The following is a 26672-nucleotide window of genomic DNA, read 5'->3' on the forward strand; positions in this document are numbered from 1 at the left end:
TCTTTTCCCATTCTATTAATGCTGTTAAATTATATATAATAGTTTATGTTTTTTAATTATAAAATAATGTTTAATATGTATAATAAAAACGCAAAACTACATTTATATATTGTAAACATAACAAGAAAAGTTTATACCTATATTCCTAATATATGATAATGTTACTATTCATTCCATATAAATACATATATATATATATTTTACATATAAATTGTAAACATTCAACATAAAAGAACTTTTATGTTATTTTTTTTCCGAAAAGGAATAATAAGAAATATATTAAATTCTTTTGTGAGGTAATTAAAACATATATATTCTAAGCATTTATTTAACAAATTAATTTATAGTAAAAATTGTTCTAATTAATGCTACTCTTTTTATAAATAAAACCTTATATGAAGTATTTACTAAAATATATTTGAAATTAGATTTACTAATTAATGTTTAATATTTTCTGTTTTATTTATGGAATATAATATTTATATATAAAAAAAATGTATGAAAAAGTACCTGCATAATTGTACCAGTCTATCAGTAGCTTTTGAATTTTCAGTGAGTTATTTATCTACATAAAGATATTATAATATAAAATAAGTCCAAAATGAATAGAAAAATAAAATATTTTACTTTAATTAAAACACTTATATTTAACCGTTTTATTTCTATATGTTCTAATTTAAATATTGTCGTATCATGATAATATTTCAGAAAATTTACTTTATATCCTTTACTGCTTCTTGTTATAAATATATAATAATATAAAATATAATAATAATAGTTTTTAAATGAGTAAATATATGAAATTACAATTAATTTATATTCTCTTTGTATTTTACTTCTAATAATTCTTTTGATAATAATAATAGTGCAGATGGAACATCAGTTTAATGAAGCTAAGGATTATTATTGGAAAATAAGAAGGGGAAAAAAAAAAGTAGGAATAAAAATTATGTAATTTAAAAAAAGATATGATGATTTAGAAAATGAATACAATAATGGTGAATTAGAATATGATCGAAAAGGTGAATCTGAGGATAAAGATAATTCACGGGTTGCAAGTAATAAATTAGCTAAGAAGTGTGCATCTGTTTTATGTAAAACTTTTGCAGCAACAGATAATTTCATTGAAAAATTATTATATAAGAAATTTAGTCATATATATATATACAAGAAATGTATCAATTCTACACAGAAAAGAAGAATAAGGTATTCTGCGTATATTAGTACCACTTTATCATTTGTTTTACAACGAATAATTTTTTTAACAAAACTTATACTAACTTCTTTAACATCTTATTACAGAAATGATGGCGATAATGCGGATTCACAATTGTTTGTCCATTTTTGTGTCTACATTTTTTAAAAAGGAAGTATACATGAATTAATATTAGTTATAGTAATAAGTTTTGCTATGATTATTTATATAGTAGCAAAATTTTTCAAATATACCAAAGAAGTAGGAAGAAATGAAATTAAAGCCTAAATATAATTAAATTCAATGAGAAATTTTTTTTTTCATGTATTTAATAAAATTATACATTACGCTTAATTATATTATGTGCTAACAAGATGCACATTGCTTTTCATATACTTATAAATTTTATTATGTATCCTTGATTGTATATAGATACAAAAGGTCAAGCAATTGTTCAAGAAGACATGTATAATGCATATACAATTTAGCATGATTTTATATTATTATTAGTAATATAATGTATATTTTCTGGGAGGGATTTTATTATTATAATTTAGCATGTATATAGATATTGTTCTTTAAAAAAAACTATAACATTTATGTGCTTATATATGGAGATTTATATAATACAAGAAAACTATATTTTAATAAACTGAGAAATATCCTCTGAGAGAGAATATAATAAATTACTATATTGATATGTATGAATTACTGTGAAGGTATTTTTATTAGTATAATAAATAATACACTGAAACTGTGTAAAATGTTTACTTATATAAAATTATTATAATTTAAATTAATATATTAATAAAATGAATATTCGAAGAGATAAGCATTTTTGCAGCGTATATCTATAAAGAATAATGATAAAATTAAAAGGACTTAGTATTTTCATTCAATAACTTATATTTATGTATGCTACCTTATATAAGTATTTAAAACATAGAATATTATATATATTAATTAGAATAAAAAAATGTATTTAAATAAACATATATAACTGAAAATTGCAATAACATAAAAGGAGCATGAATTAAATTATACCATTTAATTCTTATGCAATATTTTTTAAAATAGATATTATTATATATGTATAATAATGTGTACATTCTAAGATTACAAACAAAAAAATGTAACATTTTTATAATAAAAAAAATCAAGGATTATGTATTATTGAAGAACTGTAAACTAAATTTACAATCCAATTGTAAAAATGTTTGTAATATTTCTTAGAATAATCTATCGAAGTAAAAAATTATAATTACCTTATATGGGTGTAACAATGAAAATATTTTTTATTAAAGGAAAAATGAATTAATATAAATGATATATCTATAGAAATACTGCAACGAAAATAATAATAAATATTCATTTGAATATGAGAAATGTTGGAACATTAATATATATATAAGCATAATATATGTTATAATAATTTAATAAGAAGAAAATTCAATGTATTATAAATATTGTGAAGTGTTTGAATATGATATATTAATTTTATGAGCATATAAGTAATTTAGACAATAAACATATAGATAATAAAAAAAGAATTAAAAGTATGTTTAGAAATAATGAACTTTTATAATATTGATGAATATTATATACATGTAAACATTTAGAAATTTTTTATTATATATGTGTTACCTTTTTTATAAGTAATATATGTGTTGTTATAAATTCTTAAATGGATTAACGTATAATTTAGATGAAAATGTTAGCTCTATATATAAAAATGATACTTTGAAATTATGGCAGAAACATGGAAAAACTAAACAAGAGTCTTAATAAAGGTTACAAAGACATAATAAATAATTTATAACAGTAAAAACGTAATAATGTTAATTTTTAAAAATTCTTTTTTTGATATTTAAGAATGGAATTTTACATATAATTTTTTATTCTTTTTCATATTTTATTAAACATTTCAATAGAATAATATTATTTTATGTATAAAATGGATTATTTTTATATTATTTGATTACCGTAATAATTTGTAAACATAATAATTTTATATTTATGAGTCTCTCTGTTATAATAAATATGAGGAAAATGGATGTATGGACACATCATATCTTTGCTATTAAATATTTTTTGTGTAATTTACTATTTATTTACGACCATCATTTAAAATGTATTTCAAAATTATGTTTGTATATTAACATACTTGCAGAATGATAAAAAAAAAATATAAATATTAGCTTTTAAATTGTAAATAATAAAATTACTAAAATATATATTTCATTAAATTAAATTGACATCTTTTCTTATTTGTTTTGTTTGAATTTTACCATGTATATTATTCTATAAATTTACTTCATTTAAAATATGTTTAAATTAATGCAGTTTCATGTTATATATGTATATTAATATTAATTTTTATTTTAATTTTTTTATATATTTTTATTTTCTATGAAAATATTTATGTGATTAAGAAAAATAATTAAGTTAAAAATATTTCATTTAGAAATTGTTGTAAATTAAAATATAATCAAAAGTTATATTTTTCAAACTTGATTATACAAAAACGAAGTCGTATTTTATTTGCTATTAAAGCATAAATTTCTTTTTATATTAGGTAGTACATTATAAATTATATTTTTTAAATATATTATAATGTATAAAAGAATTTATTTATATAAGAATCATCTAAATTATATTATATTTTTTATATAATACATTAGGTTGTAAAAAACATTTATTTTTCATATATTACTATAATTTTTATAAAACCGATATTATCATTTAACAATAATAAGCACTTTTTCCTATTTATAATATTATGCAGTTAAAATTATTAAATGGAAAACACCACTGAAATTGGTAATTATTCATTTAATATATAGAACATTTAATTATTTGTATTCTCTACGTTCTATATGGTAAATAATATGAATATTTTTAAATATTAAGAAGTCATATATATTTTTTTTATTCTATTTTGAACTAAATTAATAGAAATAATTATTATATTACTGTTCTAAATTGAATAATTATTTCACATATTCTGAAAATATATGATTGTAATAAAATTATATCATTTTAATTGTATATATTTTTTTATAAATAATATTATTGTTAAAATTTTTTTAATAATTTTATATGAGAATTTTTTTTTTTTGTCTGAGTTGCAAAATATATAATAATTATATTTCTTTTATTATGTTTTTTTGAAAAAGTGATAAAAAAAATATTTTTAAAGTCAATGGAGTGACTTTTTCAATTGGAATTATATTTATATTTTTTTTTTTTTTTTACTGCATATATTGCGACATTAGGAATCTATAATATGGAACAAAAAATTAATTTACAATATTTTATTAAAATTGTTACATTCATCTTTTTAACTCGGATAAATTATTTTTACACTGATGTGGTATGATAATATTTTATAACTATATTTTTATTATTTCTATATTTCGGGTTAATTTTTACTAATTATTTCTTTTAGAATGAGATTTTTTATTCTTTTATATAACAAATAATTACTTTGTTTTCTTAGAATACATTTGACAAGTTTTTGAATAAATGGAACAATTTCAATAGAATATTATATACAAAAAATTATCGAACTCTAGCAAACTATGGAGATGAAATATATTCTAGTATTAGTGGATCAGAGAAAAGGATACCATATTGTGTTAAAAAAAAGAATGAAAGGAGGTTTATCATTAATAATGAAAAATGGAACAAAAAAAAAAGTGAACATTCATATAAGAGCTCTTTAATTAATAAACTAGGAACTAAGAAACCTATAAAATATAATAAGATATTTAATACAACACATTACCATATAGAAAAAAGTTTTCTGAATGCGCTTGATAAAATGTGCTTTTTGAAAAAGATCAGGATAACTAATGATGATACTTACAGAAAATTAAAACGTAAAAAATATGGATTACGATTTTCTTTACTTTTAATATTTTTCTTGTTGGTATTAATGATACCCATATTAGATTTATCATTCACGTATTTGGTAGATAAGAAAGGGTTATTGGGAATTTTAGGGCTGTTATCGGTAAATGTGACTCAGGGAAGTAGTGGAAGGGGGTGGATTGAAAGAGGTAAGGTATCAGGAGTGATAGCATCATGGTTAAATCTAGGAAAACATCACATCACTACAATAGTAACAACAACAACTATTCTATTGTACTGTATGCCTTTCGTCGTATCAGGTGTCACACTTATATTAGCGATTATTTATTACTATAAAAATGTTATAAAACATAAAAAAATTAAATATATGAAAGTGTTTAATTAATAATAAGAACTATTTTTCCTTCTGTAAAAATATCTTTAATTACATATAATTCCTCTTATTCCTTTTGTGACATACTTAATAAACATACTCATAATATTTTATATTTTACGGAATGGGAATACATAACTTGGCTTCTTTAAGAATAAAGAGTAAAAAAATATGTTTTTCTTTTTTTTGTAATTTTTAATGTTTGAATATTTTTCAATTTGTAATTTTAAGTATTGTTTCAATATTATTAAATATTATTATTTAATATATATTAATTTATTTATTTATTCGTGTTTCAATAAAATTTCGTGAGGGATATTTGTAAGTAAAAATTAATATATAATATTACATGTCATACAGTTTTATTGAATACGTGGGGTAATATATATTTTAATTATATAAAATTATGTCTTTAAAATTTTATCTTGTTTTGGGATAAAATGACTATTTTCAAAAGTTATTTAAATGAGGAGTTATTAGTTTTATATTAAAAATAAATGTGCTTGTTTTTTATTTAATGTAACAAAGAATAGTATTTTATTATACAGATATATTTTTTGTTTTTTTTTTTATTTTGTAAATAGTATATTAAATTGAATAGTTTTTTTTTCTGTTTTTAATTATCTCCTTGGTAGAAATTATTTTTTTTAAGAAAAATAATATAAATATTTATGTATTATGTTTATAATAATATTTTTTCGATATATTATTTTTATAATTATCAGCTTCTGAGATGCAATACATATGGAAAGAAATTCTTCTACGTAATATATTTGTGTTGTTAAATGTTTTTTTAATGACATATTGTTAATTTATATATTTATGTAGATTTTTTATGCTGCACCTTTGAAATATGTTTCTGTTATTATGTATTTGTAAAAGAAAAATAACAAATAGTGTACTAGTTATAAAATTGATAACATCAAAATTACAATATCGTATATTTCATTACATTATATTGTTATTTTTTGTTATTTGTTTTATGTCTATTATGCCCAGCATATTATGTTTATTCGTAAATTTATCTCGTTCAAATATTTTTACAATAGTAAAATTGTATGAACTATTTTTAAACTGGTTTTATACTTAATGCACTTTTTTTTTTATTTGTTTTATATTTTAATAATAATTAATAATATATATGCATTTAATTAAAAAAAGGAAAAAAAAAATCAGGAGAAAAATTTAAATACATTTTATTAAGAAATAATAGTATAAATTAAAAAAAATACAAAATTACAATTTTCAAAATCTATCATATAAAAGACAAAAAAATAACTCCTTAATTGTCTATAATATATATATTTCATTATATCCTAGGGAGTAAGTTATTAGTTCTATTTTATAAATATAGTATAGTTTATGACAGAACATAACCCTATAATTAATTACTAAATCATATGTTATATCCATATAAAACAAAAAATAGAACAGTGCATTACTTCCTTCATTTATTATTACCATTAATATATTGTTATAATTCTTAATACAATTTAACAGTTATAATCCGATTTTCCAAGTAATAAAGTTTATGCAATTAGAAGTATTAAATGGAAAGTGTCAATGTAGTTACGAATTGCTCTAATAATCTATAGCAGAATGAAATATACTTATATTATATACATTATATATTATAAATTAACTTTACATACATTTCTATATATTGTTAAATTGTATATTTTAATTTATTTTTTATTTTTATTTTTTTAAAGGATCAATAAAAAAAAAATATATTTAATTACTCTACTATATTAAATCAATATATTATATAATTTTAATATTTATAAATGAATTTAAGTTACATTATTTTAATTATAGCTATCTATTTGTAAATTATATTAATAATTTTGTATAATAATACATATTTAAAGTTATTTTTATTTGTCTATGTTATAAAAAGCCTATGGCTATATACTTTTTATTATGTTTTTATTATAAAATAAAAAAATATAAAAAATAAATATAAGAATCCTTTATCATTACGAGTATAATATATTATTATCAGGATTTCAATTACTGAATGAATTAGATTATTAAATATTTATATTATGGAACGAAAAATTAAGTCATTCTTACTCATTGAAATTGCTGCGTTTATCCTTTTAACTTGGATATGCCATTTTAACAATGATATGGTATGATCATTGTATGAATATTTTTTGTTCTTTATTTTTATTAAGACCGTTTTTTTATAAATATATTATTTATTGTTTTAAATAAAAAATATTTACCTGTTTTTTTAGAGTATCTTTAATAAATGTTTTAATAAGAACAATGTTGACAGAAAAAAACATACAAGGTCTTACAGATTATTAGGAAAGCATAAACAAGAAAGGCGTTCACCCATTATATGGATAAAAGAAGAAATACCAATTAATGAAGTGAATGAAAAAGAAGATATATCTAATAGTGAAAAAGGAAGCAGAAGGAAAATCAAACAATCAGATGAATGTTCATTACATAATATGGAAGAACAACAACAATATAATAAACATAAATCTATATTTGAAACAAAAAGTCATTTTTCTTATCTTGAAAAAAAAATATTCAGAGAACTTGATTATAAAGATCACCGTAAACATAACAGAACAATTAGTAATAAGGTTTACAAAAAATTAATACGTAAAAATTACATAATACGATCAACGTTGTTGTTGTTATTCATCTTTTTAGTATTAATGGTACCTATAGCAGATATATCATTAAGATACTTGGTGGATAAGGGGGGTTTATTGAAAGCTTTAGGGTTGTTTCATGCAAATGCAGGTACGTTAGGAACTTTTGTTAGTACTGGAGGTTTGTTAATGGATGGTTAGGCATAGGCAAATGGAATTATGTTGATATAGTAAAATTATCGCCTATTTTAACATATTGTGTACCTTTCTTTATATTAGGTATTATAATTATATTGGCGATTACTTATTACTATAAAAAAATTATAAAATATGAAAAAATCAAGTTTAGGAATAAGTTCAATGAATTATAATATACATGTTTCTTTCTGTAAGAAAGACATTACTATGGAGTATAGACTGTAAAATTTTTAATGATATACCTATTAGACATAACTATAATAGCTTATAATTTATATGTATACCTAAAAAATGGGAACTCTTTGATGGACAACAGTACAAAAATATATAGTTAGGTTTTTTGTTAATTTGAACGTTTTAATACTTTTCATTATATATTATATAAATTGCTTTATATTAATTAAATATTAATGTTTAATATATAAGCAATTTTGTTTTTAAAAAGTTTTTTATGAAAAATACATGTACGTGTGTTACATAGAATATATATCAATATAATTTATATCATATTTTAGAAATTTTTCAGTTTATATATGATGCAAAAGTGATAATTTCTGTTATTTGTTTATAGTCTAAAATTATTATTTTTTCAGTTTATTAAGTAAATGTATTATTTTTTTTATTAAAAAAAATTCCTCTATAGTTTTTAATGAAATAAAGTGAATACATTTCGTTGAATTGTTGTGTATAAATATATTTGTCTTCCTTTAGAGAAAAAGTAATATTTATTATGCAACATTTGTTTTATGTAAAATATATCATAAAACAAAATATTATAAAGGTTATTTATATATTTGTTCTGTTTTATTTTTATTGTATATATATGGAATTATAATTATAAAATAACATAATATACTTTTTAATTATGGATTAATTATAAATGCTTACTAATTTGGGTATTCTAAATCATTACGATTAAGTGAAATTTTTAAAGCATCTGTTATTTTTGTACATAAATGTAGTTTTAACTCAATTTTTCGAAAATATCTTTAATGTTTATTTTATTTAAAAAAAATATATAAATAATATATATGTTTTATTTATTTTTTGTATCTTTAATACATTATATTATTATATACTAATTAACAAAATAATATTGGATAATTTTTTGGATTAATTTCTTTTTAAATATTATTTATTTGGGATAAAATAACGGAAACTTTATATATTACATCTTAATATGTTCTGTGTTAATATTTTACTATTCCATTAATAATAACATTAGATATAATGAATAATTTAATTCATGCACGTTGATACAATTATGTAAATGAATGCAGTAAAAGACATATTTTGTTCATAATATATATAGCTTATTTTGTTTTTTGATATAATTCTAAAAATTTATTTTTTTTAATTCTCTTTATTTATAACGTACACTAATATTATGTCGCTTAAATAGAAAAATAAAACACTAATGTTTAACAATAATTTAAGTTTCTAAATAACCGTGAGTGTAATAAATACAGTGGTGTAGGAATTTTATTTTTTACACTTATACACATGCTATCGTATGATGACTACATTTTATGCTTTGTTACATCTTCTAATGTAAAATATACATTTTATTTGTATTTAATGTAAAAATAAATCTGAATTTTTGAATTTATTAAATCAATTTATAACGAGTAAAATAACATATAAATTAATAGCTCTATAAACTCCTGAAAATATAGTCATGATCTAAATCATAAATTAAAATTCAGAATAGTTACATTTATAATCAAACATATATATTTAATTTCGATTATAGGTCATATTATCATCCATAAGAAAAGATTTTTTTACTGCGAATAAAATATATATATATTTATTTTTTTTCTACATTATTTTTTAATGAATAAGGATTCCATTTCAGTAATAATTTTAAGTATGAAACAAAGATTATGCATATTGCAATCATTATATCATATAATACATATATTAAGTATCCACATATAGCAAATTGCATATTTAACGCGTCATTAGAAACATTGTATTATTATTATATGTTAATTGTTAGCATAATATATTATAACTACAAGGAACACAACAAATTAAAAAAGGATCATCATTCGAAATTTAAATATAATTATTTGTTTGAAAAAAAAAAAACAGTAGCAAAAAATAATATGATATATGAGAGTTAGTCTGAATATTCTTAGAAAATTAGATACTACATTTTTACGTTGACAACGTTATAAATAAAATATCAAATAAATTTACATTATTTATTATATAAACTCATTTTTATTATTCAATATATCAACATAAAAAAAAAAATAGTTAACTACATTTTTAGAGAAAAATATATATGAAAAAAAAAAAATTTCTAAAAAATAAATATCCACTAAAATTTCTGAGCATATGATAAAATTAACATATAAAAATTATGTATAATATAAAACTTAATAGTTTTTTGTAATTTTTTTGTTCATAATATAAGTTGGAATTCACTTTCCTTGCTAAATCTTATGTATGAAACCATTTTTATATATAAAAGTTTTTCTCTAAAATATGTATGAATAAAATGATAAAAATGTTGAATGTATACCAAAGAAATGGCATGTATAATAACACAATAAGTACACAAAATATAATGTAATAAAAATATATTATGTCAATTATTACAGTTTAATTAAGTAACTCAAAAAAATTACTTTAATTGTAATAATTACATTCTTTTTTTTTTTTTAATTTTTAATTTATTTATTTATTACTTTTAATTTTTTTTTAATAATGTATTGAAATAAAACTTTTTTTTTTTTTTTTTTAACAAATGGAAATAAAATTTTTTTTAAAAATATTTTTTATTTTTTTAATTTTATTAACATATGTAAATAAACTTAATTTTTTTTGTCTTTTTTTTTTTTTTTTTTTTTCTAGTCTGTAGTATCTTTTTAGAACAGCAAATGTAATTATCAGATCTATTACAAATACGCGGGTAGAATTATCAGAATATAGAATAACTTATTCCAAAAAAATTTTATATAATATGAAAATATTAATTGTTTGCATTTGTTAAAAATAAATATTTTAAAAATATAATATATTATAAATTGTTTCTGTATTTTCCATTAGAAAAAATAATCGTTCTTTTGTATTCATAAATATTAAAGTTATCATCCTTATATATACAATCTTTTTATTACCTTCATTTGTAATGATATGAGGATGTAAATATATTTGAAATTTTTAAAATGCATGCAATATTTTTATACTAAATTCCTTGTTACCTTATATATTTGTTTTAGATTAATATTTCTGTATATATATGGGTATTTAAATATTTATGAGGAACAAATATAATAATGAATTTAAGAATTTTAAAATATTTCTTTTAGTACTAAGTCTCATTCTAATTTAGATATAAATTATTATATTGTAAAATATATCTAAAGAAGCATAATGGTTATATTGTAATACTTTTAAAAATATACTTAAATTCAAAGAAATTTGTGTAAGAATTTTATTTTAATACCTAATAGTTTATAAAAGGAAATATATTTTGTTTAGTTAAATACCAAAATAAATTTTAAGTAATAAAGAGTTTATTTCATAACTTCATATTCTTTTTTTGTTATTTTCAGTGCTTCCAGTAAGTAATATTATTTATACATAGAAGGGAACGCTAAAAAAAAGTGTATAAAATTAGAATTATTATTTGTAAACAACGTAAAAGTATATATTTAGCTTAAGAGTAAATAAAAATACACGGTTCTACGTGTTATACCTTTTAAATAATTAAATACTTTCAATGATTGAGTAATTTTTTATTTTATATTATCTTATCTAAAATTCTTATTCATGTTATATTATTTTTAATATAATAAATCCTACATTGAAATTGTTATAAATAAGTTTTAATTTTATCTTCAACATGTAATTTTTAATAAAAGTAATATATTAATTAAGTCAACTTTCTACGCTTGAGATAAAATGAAATGGATAAAATCAAAAATAATTTAAAAGATTTCGTTAGTAATTTGAAGGGTGTAAAATTTGATTAACATTTTAATTACTTAACATATAATAGTAATAATGTGTACAAAAGTGGAAAATATTAAATTCCTCATATTTATTAAAATATTTATATCTTCTTTTTTAATTTGGATATGCCAATATTACAATGGTGTGGTACTATAATATTACTTTGTATTTTTGTTTTTGTTTGTAAATTTTATTTTTAAAAATAATATTTTATTAGTATAGAAATATATGTACTTGTATAATATAAATGTTTACTTTCTTTTATTTAGTCTATCTGTAGTAGTTCAATAGAAAAAAAGTATTCAATAGATGGAAATTCATGTTTAACAGTTAATAGACTGTTATCAGGGAGTTCGTTGGTTGTAAAATCAACTGGAGATACATCAAGTGATGTGAGTAACACTAAATTAATGGATGAAATAAAAGATATATATGAAAATAGCAAAGGTACTAAACCAAGAAGAAAAAAAGTTGAGGAAATTTTGTTAAAATCAAAGGGAAGAAATAGGTTACCTAAGAGAAAACAAAATATTCTTAATAGAATGGATACAGTTTTTGAAGAAAAGATATTCAATTATTTAAGTACCATACATATAATTAAAGATAACTTGGAAGTTATTAAAAAGACTGAAAGAAAAATGGTAAATAGAAAGATGGATTTAGGAATTTCGTCACCTTATTTAATTTTTTTGACAGGATTAGCTCTTTTTATAATACTTGTTGCAGTAGTTTCCAATTACGCTACAGGAGATATAAGACCAATTATAGAAAATGCATTAAATGTAGTACAACAAGTATTGTTAGTAGTTTTAACATTAATGATGGCTTTAATTATCCTATGTATTATTTATGTCTCTATAAAAACTGCAAAATACGAAAAAATAAATGCAAAAAATTGCAAAATTTGTTATAATATTGTTAAATCCTTTGGTAAGAAATGCATTTAATATAAAATAAGAACATTTGTAGCACTCTTAAAAATATTGAACATATAAGAAAGATACATACAGTTACAAAATTTTTATTATATAAAATACATTTAAATAACTATTATTGTATAAAATAAAAAAATATGTATTTTTAATCTATAGTGAATTTAAATATTTTATTTTTTAAATTTATATTTTAAGGAGCTGTTTGAACATAATATTTTGGAATAATAGTTATATGTATGTATATATATTTGTGTATGAGATATATGAGTATTTTATAAATTTAATATAAAAAGATGAATTTCGTATATTTCTTTTAAATTAATAGTAAATTTTATGCTATTAAACTTAAGAAGAGGATTTAATTTTTTTTTTCATATCTTTTATGTTCATTTAGTCCAAAATGATTGTTCTGTGACCTAGAAGAATTTATTATGTGCTCTAAATTGATTGTGCATATCTTTTGCTGTATTTTAAAAAAAAAGAGAATATTTTTTTTTGGAGATTTTGAAAAAAGAAAATTTAATTAATATTTATTGTAGATGTTATTATAATAAATGTACTACAATACATATTTAATACGAAAACGTTTTATTATATGTTTATATTATTGAATATTTTATATATGAAAAAATAATTGTATCATTATATAATATTGTATTTAATAATAAATTAATTATAGATGAATTCTAATTTTAAAAAATATACTTTATTTTATCTAAATAAGATCTATATACACTTAATTTTTTGCTTATTAAGAATATACTTTTAATTCATTTGTATTGGAATTACTGGTGTATACATTATAATAAAATATTATAAATATATATTCCATATATAATATTAATTTTTAGTTCATGTTAAAAATTTAATCACGCATTAAAATTGTTAATTTTATATATATTTATATTGAAAATAATTATTAATAAAAATTACTGTTTATAATAAAATCGGTTATATTATTAAGAGCACATTTTTACGAAAAAATAAGGTAGATGTTTAAGGTTTTTATATAGATATATTTTAATGAGTAATAATGTAAATCATTGTAGAAATTTTGTTGTAAGGTTTTTCTTTCTATAAATTTTCCTTCGTATTTTTTGCTTATATATAATACCAATATTTATATGATTAAATACATGTAAACAAACTAATTTATATTATTTTAATTTCTCTTAAACTATATATTTTTACAAAATATTTTTAAATGTATTTTAGGTAAATATTATAAAACCCTCATGTAAATTTATTGTTGGAAATAATGTAGTGTCACATGTTCAATGGAATATTAGATGTTTTACTAACGCATCTGTTTGTAAATGAAAATGAATTTTTAAATATTGAGAATTTAAAAAATAATTAATTTTTTTTTGAGGAATTATTAACTAATAATATTCAAAAGTTCTTAGATGAAAGTTGTTTAAATGCGTGTCATTACATAAATCCTTATTATTTGTTATTTATTTTGTGATCCCGGGATGGAAATATTGACCATGTAATTTATAAATTTCATCAAAATATTTTTTAATATCTTAATAATAATTTAATTAATATAGTAATATTTATAGTAGCAGTTATTATTAATGTATAAGTATATAGTTTGATATGTATTAAAGTACTTTTTTTCTTATATAAAAATTCAATAAAAATAATGAATGAATACAATGAACTCTTATTTATTACATAATATGCATTAAAATAATGGGTAAGAATTCTAAATTATTTTAAGATATCCTTCGATTTTGTAATAGCGTTATAATTTATACTTTTTGTAAGAACGTGATACTCCAAAAACTAAAAAATGTAAAGAATGTATATAAATAAACTAAAACGCGTAATAGTAAAAAATGAAAAAAATATATGAATTAGTATATCAATAAAAACTTAACAAGAATATATGTAATAAATAGATATATTTATGTTAACGTATATTTCAGAAATGGAATAGTGTATTATACATTGTATTTTAACATGATATTTGGAAAATGTAATATGTACAAATATTTTATATGGAAGATTACTACGTGTAAATACTGAATAGTAGATTAATACAAGTTGGTAATAAAAGATATCAAATATATATCGTAACATTTATAGAAAGCAAATTATAGCTTATTAACAAATGTGTAAGTAAAATGACGTGTAAATTTTCCTTTACAAAAATATCTATAGATACCATATGTTTATATATCTAATGTTAAATATGATATTAGAATAATATCATATATAACGGTAACGTCATATTGTATATGAAATATATTAAGGCTGACGCCCATAATATATACATTACAATAGATATAAATTAATGGTAAAAGATATCGAATTAATACACCTATGAAAGAATTATATAATATAGAATAATATAAGTTTTGAATAATACATTAATAAAGGATATTTTCTGAAAAATTAGCAATGTTATAATTATATGATATAAATTATAAGAATATAATTAAAATATTCCAATTTTATTAGAATTTTTGTTTTATGTTACTTAAGTTCGCGTAATCACGTGTAAAAAATGCATATTATTAATATCTTCTTTATGTAGTGTATCAATTAAAAAAATATATATACATTAAGGGGGGGCGCATATAACTGATTATTAAATTATTATGTGTAGTGTAGAAATAAATATGTATGTGAATGTACAATTAATATATTAATTATATTATAAATTTTTTGCATGCATGAATTAGTTTATCCTTTTATAATAGTATAATAAATATATGTAATAAACTGTATCATGAAATTTACAATACTACTAAGAAATAAATCAATTAAGGAATAAAATTTTTGTAGAACATTTTTAATTGATTTTTATTATTTTTTTAAAAAACATTGCCGTGGAAAATATATTGCTAATATTATTACTATCCTAATCGTTTAGAAAATTAATATTATAATAATAAAAAAGAGTTTTAATAAAATATGAACACTTAATATTATATGGCGATTTAGTGTAAATAGATTAAATATTAATGTGAATATATATTAGCACAAATTCAGTTATGATATGGGCGTATACAAGGGATAAACTAAATACATTAAAAAAAGAAGAAATGGTTCATAAATGCTTCCTTTATTATATAAAAACACAAAGGATTCAGGTGGTAGTTTTAAAAATCCAATTATCGTATAATTGAATAATAGAATTTTTAGGGAATACTGAATAAAATTTTTTTTCCATGAAATTATAATTTTATTTATATTTGGAATAAAAATATAATTATGCTAAATTCTGTGATATTATTTTTTTATTTTAAAAATTCTTTTTAAAATTATTAATATTCTATTCTTTTTTAATAAATTATGTTCTTTTAGAAAAAATTATTATGATATTTTTTTATATGTTCAAAATAATTTATAGCTCTTATAGTAATTCTTTAATTGACGATTAATGTATTAAAAACGATAAATTAAAGAAATGTTAAGATATATAATCTTATTGCTTCTACATATATATTTTATGTAATAATCTTTGCTCAATTAAATTAAGTTTTTATTGTATTTTCTTTTTTAACATATGCTATATATATTATATGATTATAAAACAATAAAGAAAATTATAAATTCCTTATAAAATATTCATCAGAGAAATCATTGAAAGAAAGGATGAATCATTTTATTGATAATTTTTATCATTTTATTATATTAGTTAAGTAAAAATGTTGTATGTAACATTTATTTTAAAATCTGTTTCATTTGAAATATTCTCGGTTTTATTGTTATTGCATCAAATCTATGTTTATCAATTTTAATATTAAAATTTTTTTTTGTATGTATAAATATAAATACTAATTTACTTATATGAATAAATAGTGATTCTACAAATCTATTAATTTACTATTAAGTAATAATAAAATATATACAATTATACTTGATTTATAACATTATTTATTTTTTGATAGAGAAATAAATTATTAACAATGTTTGTATATTTTATTATATAAATATTTTAGTAAAATATGTAATAAAATAAAAAATTCGTTTCTAAGAATATATATAATTTATCATTATAATGATGCTCTTTTATTATGGAATATATTATAATTTGTATATAGGTTATTTTTTTTTTTTTTTAAATACAATATTTTTCATTTATTTTTATTATTAATAACATTCAGTTATTATAAGTTCAAAATATAACGAAATATAATTTACATATATTAGAACTACGTATAGAAAACAATAATAAATATTAATAATTAATGTTTTAATACATATTAGCATATATATCTATATTTTGTAGTTTTTATATTTTTAATATATCGTATATTTCGAATTATTGTAATATATTTTTTTTTTATTTCAAAATAAGTTAATAAAATATTATTTAATTACTGTACTATTAAATAATAAACTTATATATTTTAAACATATATAAAGGAATTTAAATCATTCTATTTTAAATAAATTTAGTTTTTTATAAATAACAGTAACATAAATATTTCATAATAAATATTTAGTGTTATCTTTCTTCGTTTATATTGTATTATGCAATATAATTTTATTTATGGTACTATTTTTTTTATGAAATAATTAAAAATAATAATAAAAGAAATTTTTTATTAAATTTATTAACCTTTATCTTTGGAAAAATATTATATTATTGTTAATTATTTTTTTACTGAATATACCATGATATTAGGAAAATATATTAAGGACCAAAAAATTAAATTATTTTTCTTTACTAAAATTTTTACCTTTAATTTTTTAATGTGGATATTCCTTTTTACTAGTTATGCAGTATGATAATTTTATGTACATTTATATAATTCTTATTTTATTTTTTTTTATCATTATTAATACTTTTTTTATTATATTAAATTATTTATTCTTTTAAATAATGTATTTATGTTGTTATATAGAGTAAAATAAATAAAACTTTGGATGGGATATACAATGTTGATAGCAAATTAGTTGAAAGAGCTTACCGATTATTAGGAAAACATAAACAGAAAAAACGTTCAAATACTGTATGGATAAAAGAAGAGCTTCCAAATAATGAAGCGTTCGAGAAAAAAGATATATCCAATCATGATGATGTGGCTATAAGGAAAAAGAAACAATTGAAAGAAAGTTCATTAGATAAATCAAAACTCTATACAGAAGTTATAGATTATGATAGTGGAATGTTCGATGGGAAGCATTATCATTATGAAAAAAAATGGATTAACAAAAAGGATTATGATAATATACTTAAAAGAAAAAGGAGAATTAACTTTATGACTTTAAGTAAAATGAAATATAAGGGGTATGGATTAGTGGTTGCCATGTTTTTTTTTTTAATTTTTTTCGGAATAGGATTTCCTATAGTGGAATTTTCAGGGATCATGAAAACTATTAGAGATAGCTTGTTCAGTGAAACATGGTGGTCACCTATGAAAACCTTTGGAAATAAATTGGCATCATTACTTACAGACTTTATATTAGATAATATTTTTATATTATCATATGTGGTATCTATCGTTATGATAGCAATCGTGATTGTAATACTCGTCCCTAGGATCTTAAGAAATAATGAAAAATACAAAAAAATTAAGTTGACGAAAGAATAAAAAGCTAATAAAAAATTTGTATAATTTTGTAAGGAATTTATCAATATAAAATCATATATTTAATATCGTTAGCGATACATTATTAATAAGCATAACTATTACTCTAATTTTATATATATACATATGTATATTTTATCTTTTTGAAATAAGACAGTAAAAAATTGTTATTTTATTTTTTTTTTGTTAATTTAATGTTTTAATGTTTTCGATTTTGCACTTTTAAAGTATTATTTAAGCTTAAATATATTTGGAATAATATATATGGGTACTTATATAGATTTCAATGAATAATATTGTTGTGATTTAAGATACAAATATGATAATAAATTTCACATAATTTTGATGAAGCGTGAAATTTTCATTTTAAGATAAAAGTGCATGTTTCAACGTTTTATATTTTTCAAGTTTAAAATTATTATTTGATGAAAATTTTTTAACAAAACCATTATTAGTTTTAATTTAAAAATGAATGTGTCTTTTTTTATATATGGAAAAACAAAAAGAATGTGTTTCGTTGTATTTATATATATATATATATATACTTTTCTTACGTAAAAAAAAAACTGATATATATTTTACAAAATAACTTTTTTGAAAATTGTGTTACAGAATATATTTATTGTAAAAATTTTTTAAGAGGATGTTTAGTTTATTTAAATGGTGTATAACGGAATGAATTATAGTATAATATAATACTATCCCTATTATATACAAGTTATTTATAATTATTTTGTAATATTATCTTTTCACGTATTCACAATTAAGTAAAGAGTTAAAACCTTTTATTACTTTATTGTTATATCTAATTGTAGCGATAATTAAATTTTGTAAATTTACTCAAATATATATTATCATGATATTTTATAAATAAATATTCTATATATTTTATATATGTCCCATGAAAATGAATGATCAAAATAATGAATTAATTTAAAACAGTTCTTTTTATATAGTAAACTGAAAGTCTTTTTTTTTTTTTTTGAATTTTTACATAATAGTAATTTAGAAATACACATCTTGTGTTTGTAAAAATAAAAATTTTCATTAATATAATTTAAATAAGACTATACACTTCTACAATCAAGAAATCATCTGCGAATAAATAATTATATATTTATTTTATTTATTATGTTTTCTTATATATATAATGATTAAGGTGTTAGTAATATTTTAAAATTCATAAATATATATAGTATATATAATTAATAATTCTTTTATATTTATAACTATTTTTTAAATAAAATAAAAGTTAAAAAAAAACAGAAAAATTCATTATTTGTAGATAATTTATTAATGCAGATTTAATGTTTAGAGATATGGTTAAATTCATTGTTAAAAAAAGTTAGGATGCAATAGCATAATTGTAAATTTTAGTATGTATTATATGTTGGAGGATTGTTATTTTTGTTTATACCATAAAATATAAATTAATGAAAGAACGGCTATTTTTGTAATTATAATTAATTAATTGCTGATTTATTTTTATTTTATAAGAATTTCTTAAATATGTATGATAAAATAAAATGATTAGAAAAAAGTATATTTATTTATATTCTTGCGAGTATTATCGGTATATATTACTGGACCAGGATTATTTTGGTATTAATATGTTTTATTTATTTATTTTTTTTTTTTCTTTTAATTAATTATTTTTTAGAGGAGTAATTTGATTATACAAATTGGTATAAATTTAATATGCATTCTTTTAAAACACTAATATTAATATATAATTTATAATATTATTATAATAATCTCCTGTTACTATGTGTGATAAGGTGTAAGGGATAATAATATAGGAATACAAATATATCTGATTTTGTAGGATTAGTAAATAATATATTTTATTTAATTTATATTTTTCGCATAAAAGTTATAAAATAATATATCATTTTGGGTATTATTTATTCATAAATCATTAATAAACAAATTCCCATTCTGTCCATAAAATTTTCATGAAAAATATTTTTAAGTCAATGATTTTCCAAAGTTACATAATATTTTATATATTGTTTTTCTCGTATATTGACTATATAAATTTATATTATAAGTTATTTTAATTTAGATATTTTTTAAAATTATCATAATTATTAAATAAATTTTTTTACGAAATTTACTTTTAGCTTTATATTTTTTTTATTATTTATATTTTTACGAATAATATAAATTTATATTTATATTTCGAGAAATAAAAACAAAGAGAAATAACTGATTCTTTAAATTTAAATAATATACTATTAGAGTTGATAAATAAAATGTATTTATTTAAAACATATAATAATTATAATGTTCTATTTACAATTCGAAATAGCGACATATAATGGTTAATTTGATATTTGTTTACTTATAATAAAAACATATTGTGGGTGTATTAATTTTAAAAATGTTACTTATAAAATAATATTGTATGGATATTCCGTATACCTTTAGTATAGTTCACATGTTATATTATAATTTGTGTAATAAAAATCAATATAATATTTTACGATTTTAATTATGAAAAAAGATTTTAAAAGTATATAAAGTAAAATAAAACTATATTAATTGTTAGAAAACAGGAAAAATTTAATAGGAATATGCCTAATATATGCTAACGTACCTATTTGTCTTACATGTACTTTTTATCATGAATATAAAATAAAAATATTAAACACAATAGAATTATTTATATTTTAATTTTTAAACGTATTAAAAACAAAAATTTAAAATTGTTCTATTAAATAACTAATATATATATATTTTTTATTCATATTGAATGTTATAATATTCTAGGTAATTACTATCTTTTCTGTAAAGAATATTCATGCCTATAGAGGAGTTTTAGTGTATGATGCAAAATATTGATAGGAAATTATTAGATGTATATTAGTATAATTTTAATTTTTAGTAAATGTATGTAGAATATTATTATTAGCGAAAAATAAAATATATAAGAAGTAAATTAAATGATACCTACTTTCATGGTATCATCAGTGAAGTTACGTAAGTTTTAATTTAATTTAATTTTATTTTATAAATATTATTTAAAAGTATATAATAAAATAAAATGATAAAAAAACAAAAAGGAATTATTATTAATTATAGATTTAATTAAACACATCATTAATTCAAGATTACTACATTATCAACATATTTTATATGCGTATCACGCCTTTTTGTTTAATTATAATTATTTAAAGTATATATGTTTAATTAAAGAAAAAAAATGACTTGTGAGTTTAAAAACACCTCATTCTCCAATAACGATATAAATTAAACTTTACAAAAAATAATAATTTTTAAAAATTATTATACAGAAATAAAAAGTAAGTTATTATTTTCCTTTAAAAAATATATTTTTTCATAAATTAGGTAGTATATAATAATTGTGATTTTTAAATATATTGTAGACTATAAAGGAAAGCACATATTACCATTAGTAAAAAAGGAAAATTCAAAAAATATATATAATTTGTATTTATTAGTACTTTTCTTTAATTTTTGTAAATACTAGTATTTTTTTTATCAATAATAACTACATTTTTCGAAATATAATACTCATAAAATTACAATAATTTGTAGGAAATATAAAAATAGCAATTATTCTAGAAATTCCTAGAACAATAACATATATCTATATTTTATATATTGCATATTGTACATAAATTCATTATTTCCAAATAATTACAAATTACGAAAAAAAATTTAATTACTCTAATATGTAATTAAATTATACGTTATGCATATATATGAATGAATTGAAATTGTATCATTTTACTTAAAGTTAATTTTTTATAAAAAATATTAATTATAAAATTTTGTAGCATACTTCTTTATTATTTTTTTGACTTATAAACATATGCTATATATGTTAATTTTTTAATAAAAAATATTTAAAAAAATAAAAGAGGTATTTTTTTATTGTTATAAGTATATAGCTTTTTGTTAATTTTTTCTTTATTGCATAAATTACAATATTATATATGTATAACATGGAACAAAGAATTAAGTTTATATTTTTTATTAAAATTTCTGTGTTTATCCTTTCATATTGGATATGTCAATTTTACAGTGTTATGGTATGATAATACGTTTTGAAGGAATTTGTAGTATTCATATTTTTGTTGTTTATTTTCATTAATTATTTTTTTTTTGTATGGGAATATTTATCCATTTTATATATGAAAAGTTTATATTTTTTTTTTTAGATCAATTTTAACAAATTTTTGGATGAGTATTATTTTTGTAGAAAATTAAATACAAGAATTTATCGATTATTAGGAAATTATAAAAAGTACATTTATTCATATATTGGCGATTTAGAATTAAACATACCATATAACACAAAGAAGAAGAACGAAAAATTACTTACAATAGATAATCATAAATTGGACAAAGAAAAAAGAGAAACATTACATAGATGCTTATTATTTAAGGAAAAATTAATTAAGAGACTTATGAAAAATAAATGTACCATGTTACATAAATCATATAACCATTATGAAAAAAAAATAATGAATGGACTAGATGATAAATATTTTTTTAAAAAAATGATATTAATTAATGATATGGATTACGAAAAATTAAAACGCAAAAAATACAAATTACGAATTTTCTTACTTTTATTATTGTTCATACTTGTATTAAGTATACCTATAATAGATTTATCATTAGGGAACTTTAAAGATATAGGTGGTTTATTAAATAAATTATGTAGTTTATTAGGATATAGTGGGAATCAAGTTGAATCTCCTGGACCTACTTTGGATGGTTTTGATGGTTTCTTGTCATTGACATGTAAATTGAAAAATTTTACAGGAATCAAAATATTTGGTATTCTAACGTATTGTTTACCTATTTTAATATTGGGTATTTTAATTATACGTGGAATTTTTTATTATTATAATAATGTTATAAAACATAAAAAAATTAAGTTTTTAGAAGAGTTCAATGAATGGTAAGAAATAAGTATATTTCTATAAAGAAACCTTTAATGTTATATGCTATGTGTAATACTTTTAATGACTTATTAAATATAAGAATAATTGCATATATTTTATACATGAACATGTATATATGTCGTTATATTTATACATAAATGTAAAAAAATTATGTTATTTTTATTGTGAATTTGAATGTTTGAAAATTTTTTAATTTATAATTTAATATATTTCTTGAGCATAAATATTGTGGCTTAATATATTTATATTATAGTTAATATGAAAAATTCAACCAAAATTATATGTTTGTATATTAAAATTAATATATTACAGCAGAATTAATATTATTTTATTGAATTCATATTTTTAATTTTCATTTTAACAACAAATATTGTTCTTTTATATTTTGTATCCTTTTCTAGTAACAATCATTATTTTTTCAGGTTATTATTAAAAGGAATTATTATTTTTAAATTAAAAATTAACATGCCTTTTTTTGTATATAATGAAGGGAACTGATTATGTTTATTGTATTTATAATATATTTTTTTTTTTTAACTATAATATAGTATTTAAAATTTCATTATTTTTTCTTTGTTCTTAATTTCTTAATTTATTTGCTGAAAGAATAATATTTTTTTAAAAGAAATGTAAAATAAAATTTTATATAGGATTTTTACAGAAAATTTTTGCGATTATGCTAATTTTTTGATTGTCGTTTTCTAGCTTACACCAAATATATTGCAGGAATTATTGAACAAATCATATTTTTTGCTGTAAGTATTATTAAAAAAAAGAATTTTTATTTATGTGTATTATATGTTTAATCACTATCTGTAAAATTATTTTACTGACAAAATATGTTTGTAAATGTCCAAACGAAAACTATTATATGATCTCTAATATTGTCAATAAAAATGTTACTAAGTAATGTATTAAGGTAAATCATATTGTTACACTTCCTTATTTCTAATTTACATATAAAAAAATGTATATTCATCTTACAGGTACATCTATAATTTTTCGGATATATTTTAATTATGGTAGTATGAAATAGCCATTAAATAGTTTTACTGTATCCTTTTTTTTTTATATTTGTAATATATTAATACTGCTTCAGATATATGTATGTAGGTAAAATATAAAAACATTATAGGGATTAATTTAAAAAATCCCCATTTAGAAATAATGGTAAGAATTAAATTTAATTATGAATAAAAATTTTTAAAAATATGACATAAAAATAAAAAATAAATCTTTATTTACTTTTTAAATATATGCATTTTATCATAATTTGAATAGTACATTATAAATTGAACTTTCTAAATATATTGTAAAACTTAAGCTAATATACCTGTTTTTTTGACAAATAAAAAATGGGTTATATTTTACAAAACAAATAAAATTGTGCATGTTATTGACTACTTAATTAAATATTACAATTATTGTTTAACTAGAATAGTTAATATTTTATTAAAAAAATAACACGTTCTTTCAAAGTGTAACATATTAAAAATTATAATTAATAATCGGAAAACATCATTCAAATTAGAAATTACTATCCTAATATATAAAATACTACAATAGATATATATTCTATACGTTTAATGATGTAAGTTAAATGAGTTTTTATAAATGTTAATATATCACATGTTTTTTCATTACTTTGAAAAATTTCAATAAAAATAAACTTCTAAATATTCGACTATATTAAATAATTAACCTATACTTTTTAAATATATATGAATGGATTAATATTATAGCATTTTATTTAAAGTTATTTTTTTTATTAATAATGTAAATATTAAATGTTTATAATATATTTTTAAAGGTATTTTATTTTCGTAGACATTATAAAATGATCTTTAGTTATAAATATATTATTATATAAGAAGAAATAACAAAAAAAAAAAATTGAAAAAACATACATAGTACACTTATACATTGAATGTATAATACATATTATAAATTTAATTCTTTCGTAATATATTTTAACTTTGAAAAACTATATGATAAAGCAAAAAATTATGGTGTTTTTATTTATTAAAATTTTAACGTTTATACTACTACCTTGGATATGTCTCTTTTGCAATGACATTGTATGATAATATTATTCAAAACATTTGTATTATTTATTTTGTAACTATTTACTTTTATTAATTCTTTTATTTAGGATGAGAATATTTTTCCATTTGAATACGAAATATTTACATTTTTTTTTTTTTTAGAGCTCTTTAAATAAAAATTTGGTTGAAAAATGCAGTCTCAGTAGAAAATTACATTCAAGAAACTATCGATTATTAGCTAAATATAAACAGGATAAGGATTCAATTATTGAAAATTTTAAAGAAGAAGTGCCAAATAATGAATTGAAAGAAAAAAAAATTATATCTAATATTAAAAAAGGAACAAATAAAAAAGATAAGCAATCATGTAAAAGTTCATTAGATATTAAGAAACACAATAGAAATGTTGAGAAAAATAAATGTGGTATACCTAAAACAAAAAAATATTTCGATTTTGAAAAAAAAATATTTAAAAAACTTAATTATGAAGATTACGTTAAAAATATCAGAATTATTGAAAATAAGGAATATAAAGAATTAACACGTAAAAAACGCAGAATACGAACTGCTTTACTTTTGTTATTTTTTTTTGTATTGATACTACCAATATTAGATCTTTCATTAGAAAAAATTACAGATGGTGGTTTGTTGGGTTTATTAGGGTTGTTATCTCCAATTGGATCTGCAGATGCTAGAGGAACGCTTGGGGTAGAGGGACATCTAGTTACACTGTTAAGTGAAGGTACTTGGGGTAATATTAAAAAAATATATTTATCAACACTTTTCTTTTATGGAATACCTTTCCTTCTATTTGTTATTATATTTATATTAGGGATGGTTTATTACTATAAAAAAGTTATAAAATATGAAAATATTAAGTTCACAAAAAGATTAAATAAGAAGTAATACGCGCACACCTGTCAAGATTAATTTAACATATATAGTCATATCTTTAGTGTAATACTTATCTACGATAA

General features: G+C 18.3%; 6 protein-coding genes and 1 pseudogene across 6 annotated transcripts, besides 1 other annotated feature; all 7 read left to right on the plus strand.

Moving 5' to 3' along the window:
* The first annotated feature begins 601 nt into the window (after positions 1-601).
* On the plus strand, positions 602-1483 carry PmUG01_03032400 (annotated as a pseudogene).
* Positions 602-1483: a sequence feature (Plasmodium exported protein, unknown function, pseudogene).
* A 2998-nt stretch (positions 1484-4481) lies between these two features.
* PmUG01_03032500 (Plasmodium exported protein, unknown function) lies at positions 4482-5453 on the plus strand (the record flags this gene model as incomplete). Its single annotated transcript, XM_029003063.1, has 2 exons — positions 4482-4568; positions 4695-5453. 2 exons carry the CDS (start codon positions 4482-4484, stop codon positions 5451-5453), a joined length of 846 nt encoding a protein of 281 aa, XP_028859534.1.
* A 2036-nt stretch (positions 5454-7489) lies between these two features.
* Positions 7490-8257, plus strand: PmUG01_03032600 (fam-l protein; the record flags this gene model as incomplete). The annotated part of the gene is made up of 2 exons (XM_029003064.1): positions 7490-7576; positions 7685-8257. 2 exons carry the CDS (start codon positions 7490-7492, stop codon positions 8255-8257), a joined length of 660 nt encoding a protein of 219 aa, XP_028859535.1.
* A 4017-nt stretch (positions 8258-12274) lies between these two features.
* Positions 12275-13170, plus strand: PmUG01_03032700 (Plasmodium exported protein, unknown function; the record flags this gene model as incomplete). Its single annotated transcript, XM_029003065.1, has 2 exons — positions 12275-12370; positions 12493-13170. The coding sequence occupies 2 exons, from the start codon at positions 12275-12277 to the stop codon at positions 13168-13170; spliced, it is 774 nt and encodes a 257-aa protein (XP_028859536.1).
* A 4623-nt stretch (positions 13171-17793) lies between these two features.
* On the plus strand, positions 17794-18713 carry PmUG01_03032800 (fam-m protein; the record flags this gene model as incomplete). Its single annotated transcript, XM_029003066.1, has 2 exons — positions 17794-17901; positions 18024-18713. The coding sequence occupies 2 exons, from the start codon at positions 17794-17796 to the stop codon at positions 18711-18713; spliced, it is 798 nt and encodes a 265-aa protein (XP_028859537.1).
* A 3968-nt stretch (positions 18714-22681) lies between these two features.
* On the plus strand, positions 22682-23650 carry PmUG01_03032900 (Plasmodium exported protein, unknown function; the record flags this gene model as incomplete). The annotated part of the gene is made up of 2 exons (XM_029003068.1): positions 22682-22768; positions 22898-23650. 2 exons carry the CDS (start codon positions 22682-22684, stop codon positions 23648-23650), a joined length of 840 nt encoding a protein of 279 aa, XP_028859538.1.
* Positions 23651-25638: 1988 nt separating this feature from the next.
* On the plus strand, positions 25639-26601 carry PmUG01_03033000 (fam-l protein; the record flags this gene model as incomplete). The annotated part of the gene is made up of 2 exons (XM_029003069.1): positions 25639-25728; positions 25858-26601. 2 exons carry the CDS (start codon positions 25639-25641, stop codon positions 26599-26601), a joined length of 834 nt encoding a protein of 277 aa, XP_028859539.1.
* Between the last annotated feature and the right edge of the window lie 71 nt (positions 26602-26672).

Source organism: Plasmodium malariae (genome assembly GCF_900090045.1).
Source record: "Plasmodium malariae genome assembly, chromosome: 3".
NCBI lineage: Eukaryota > Apicomplexa > Aconoidasida > Haemosporida > Plasmodiidae > Plasmodium > Plasmodium malariae.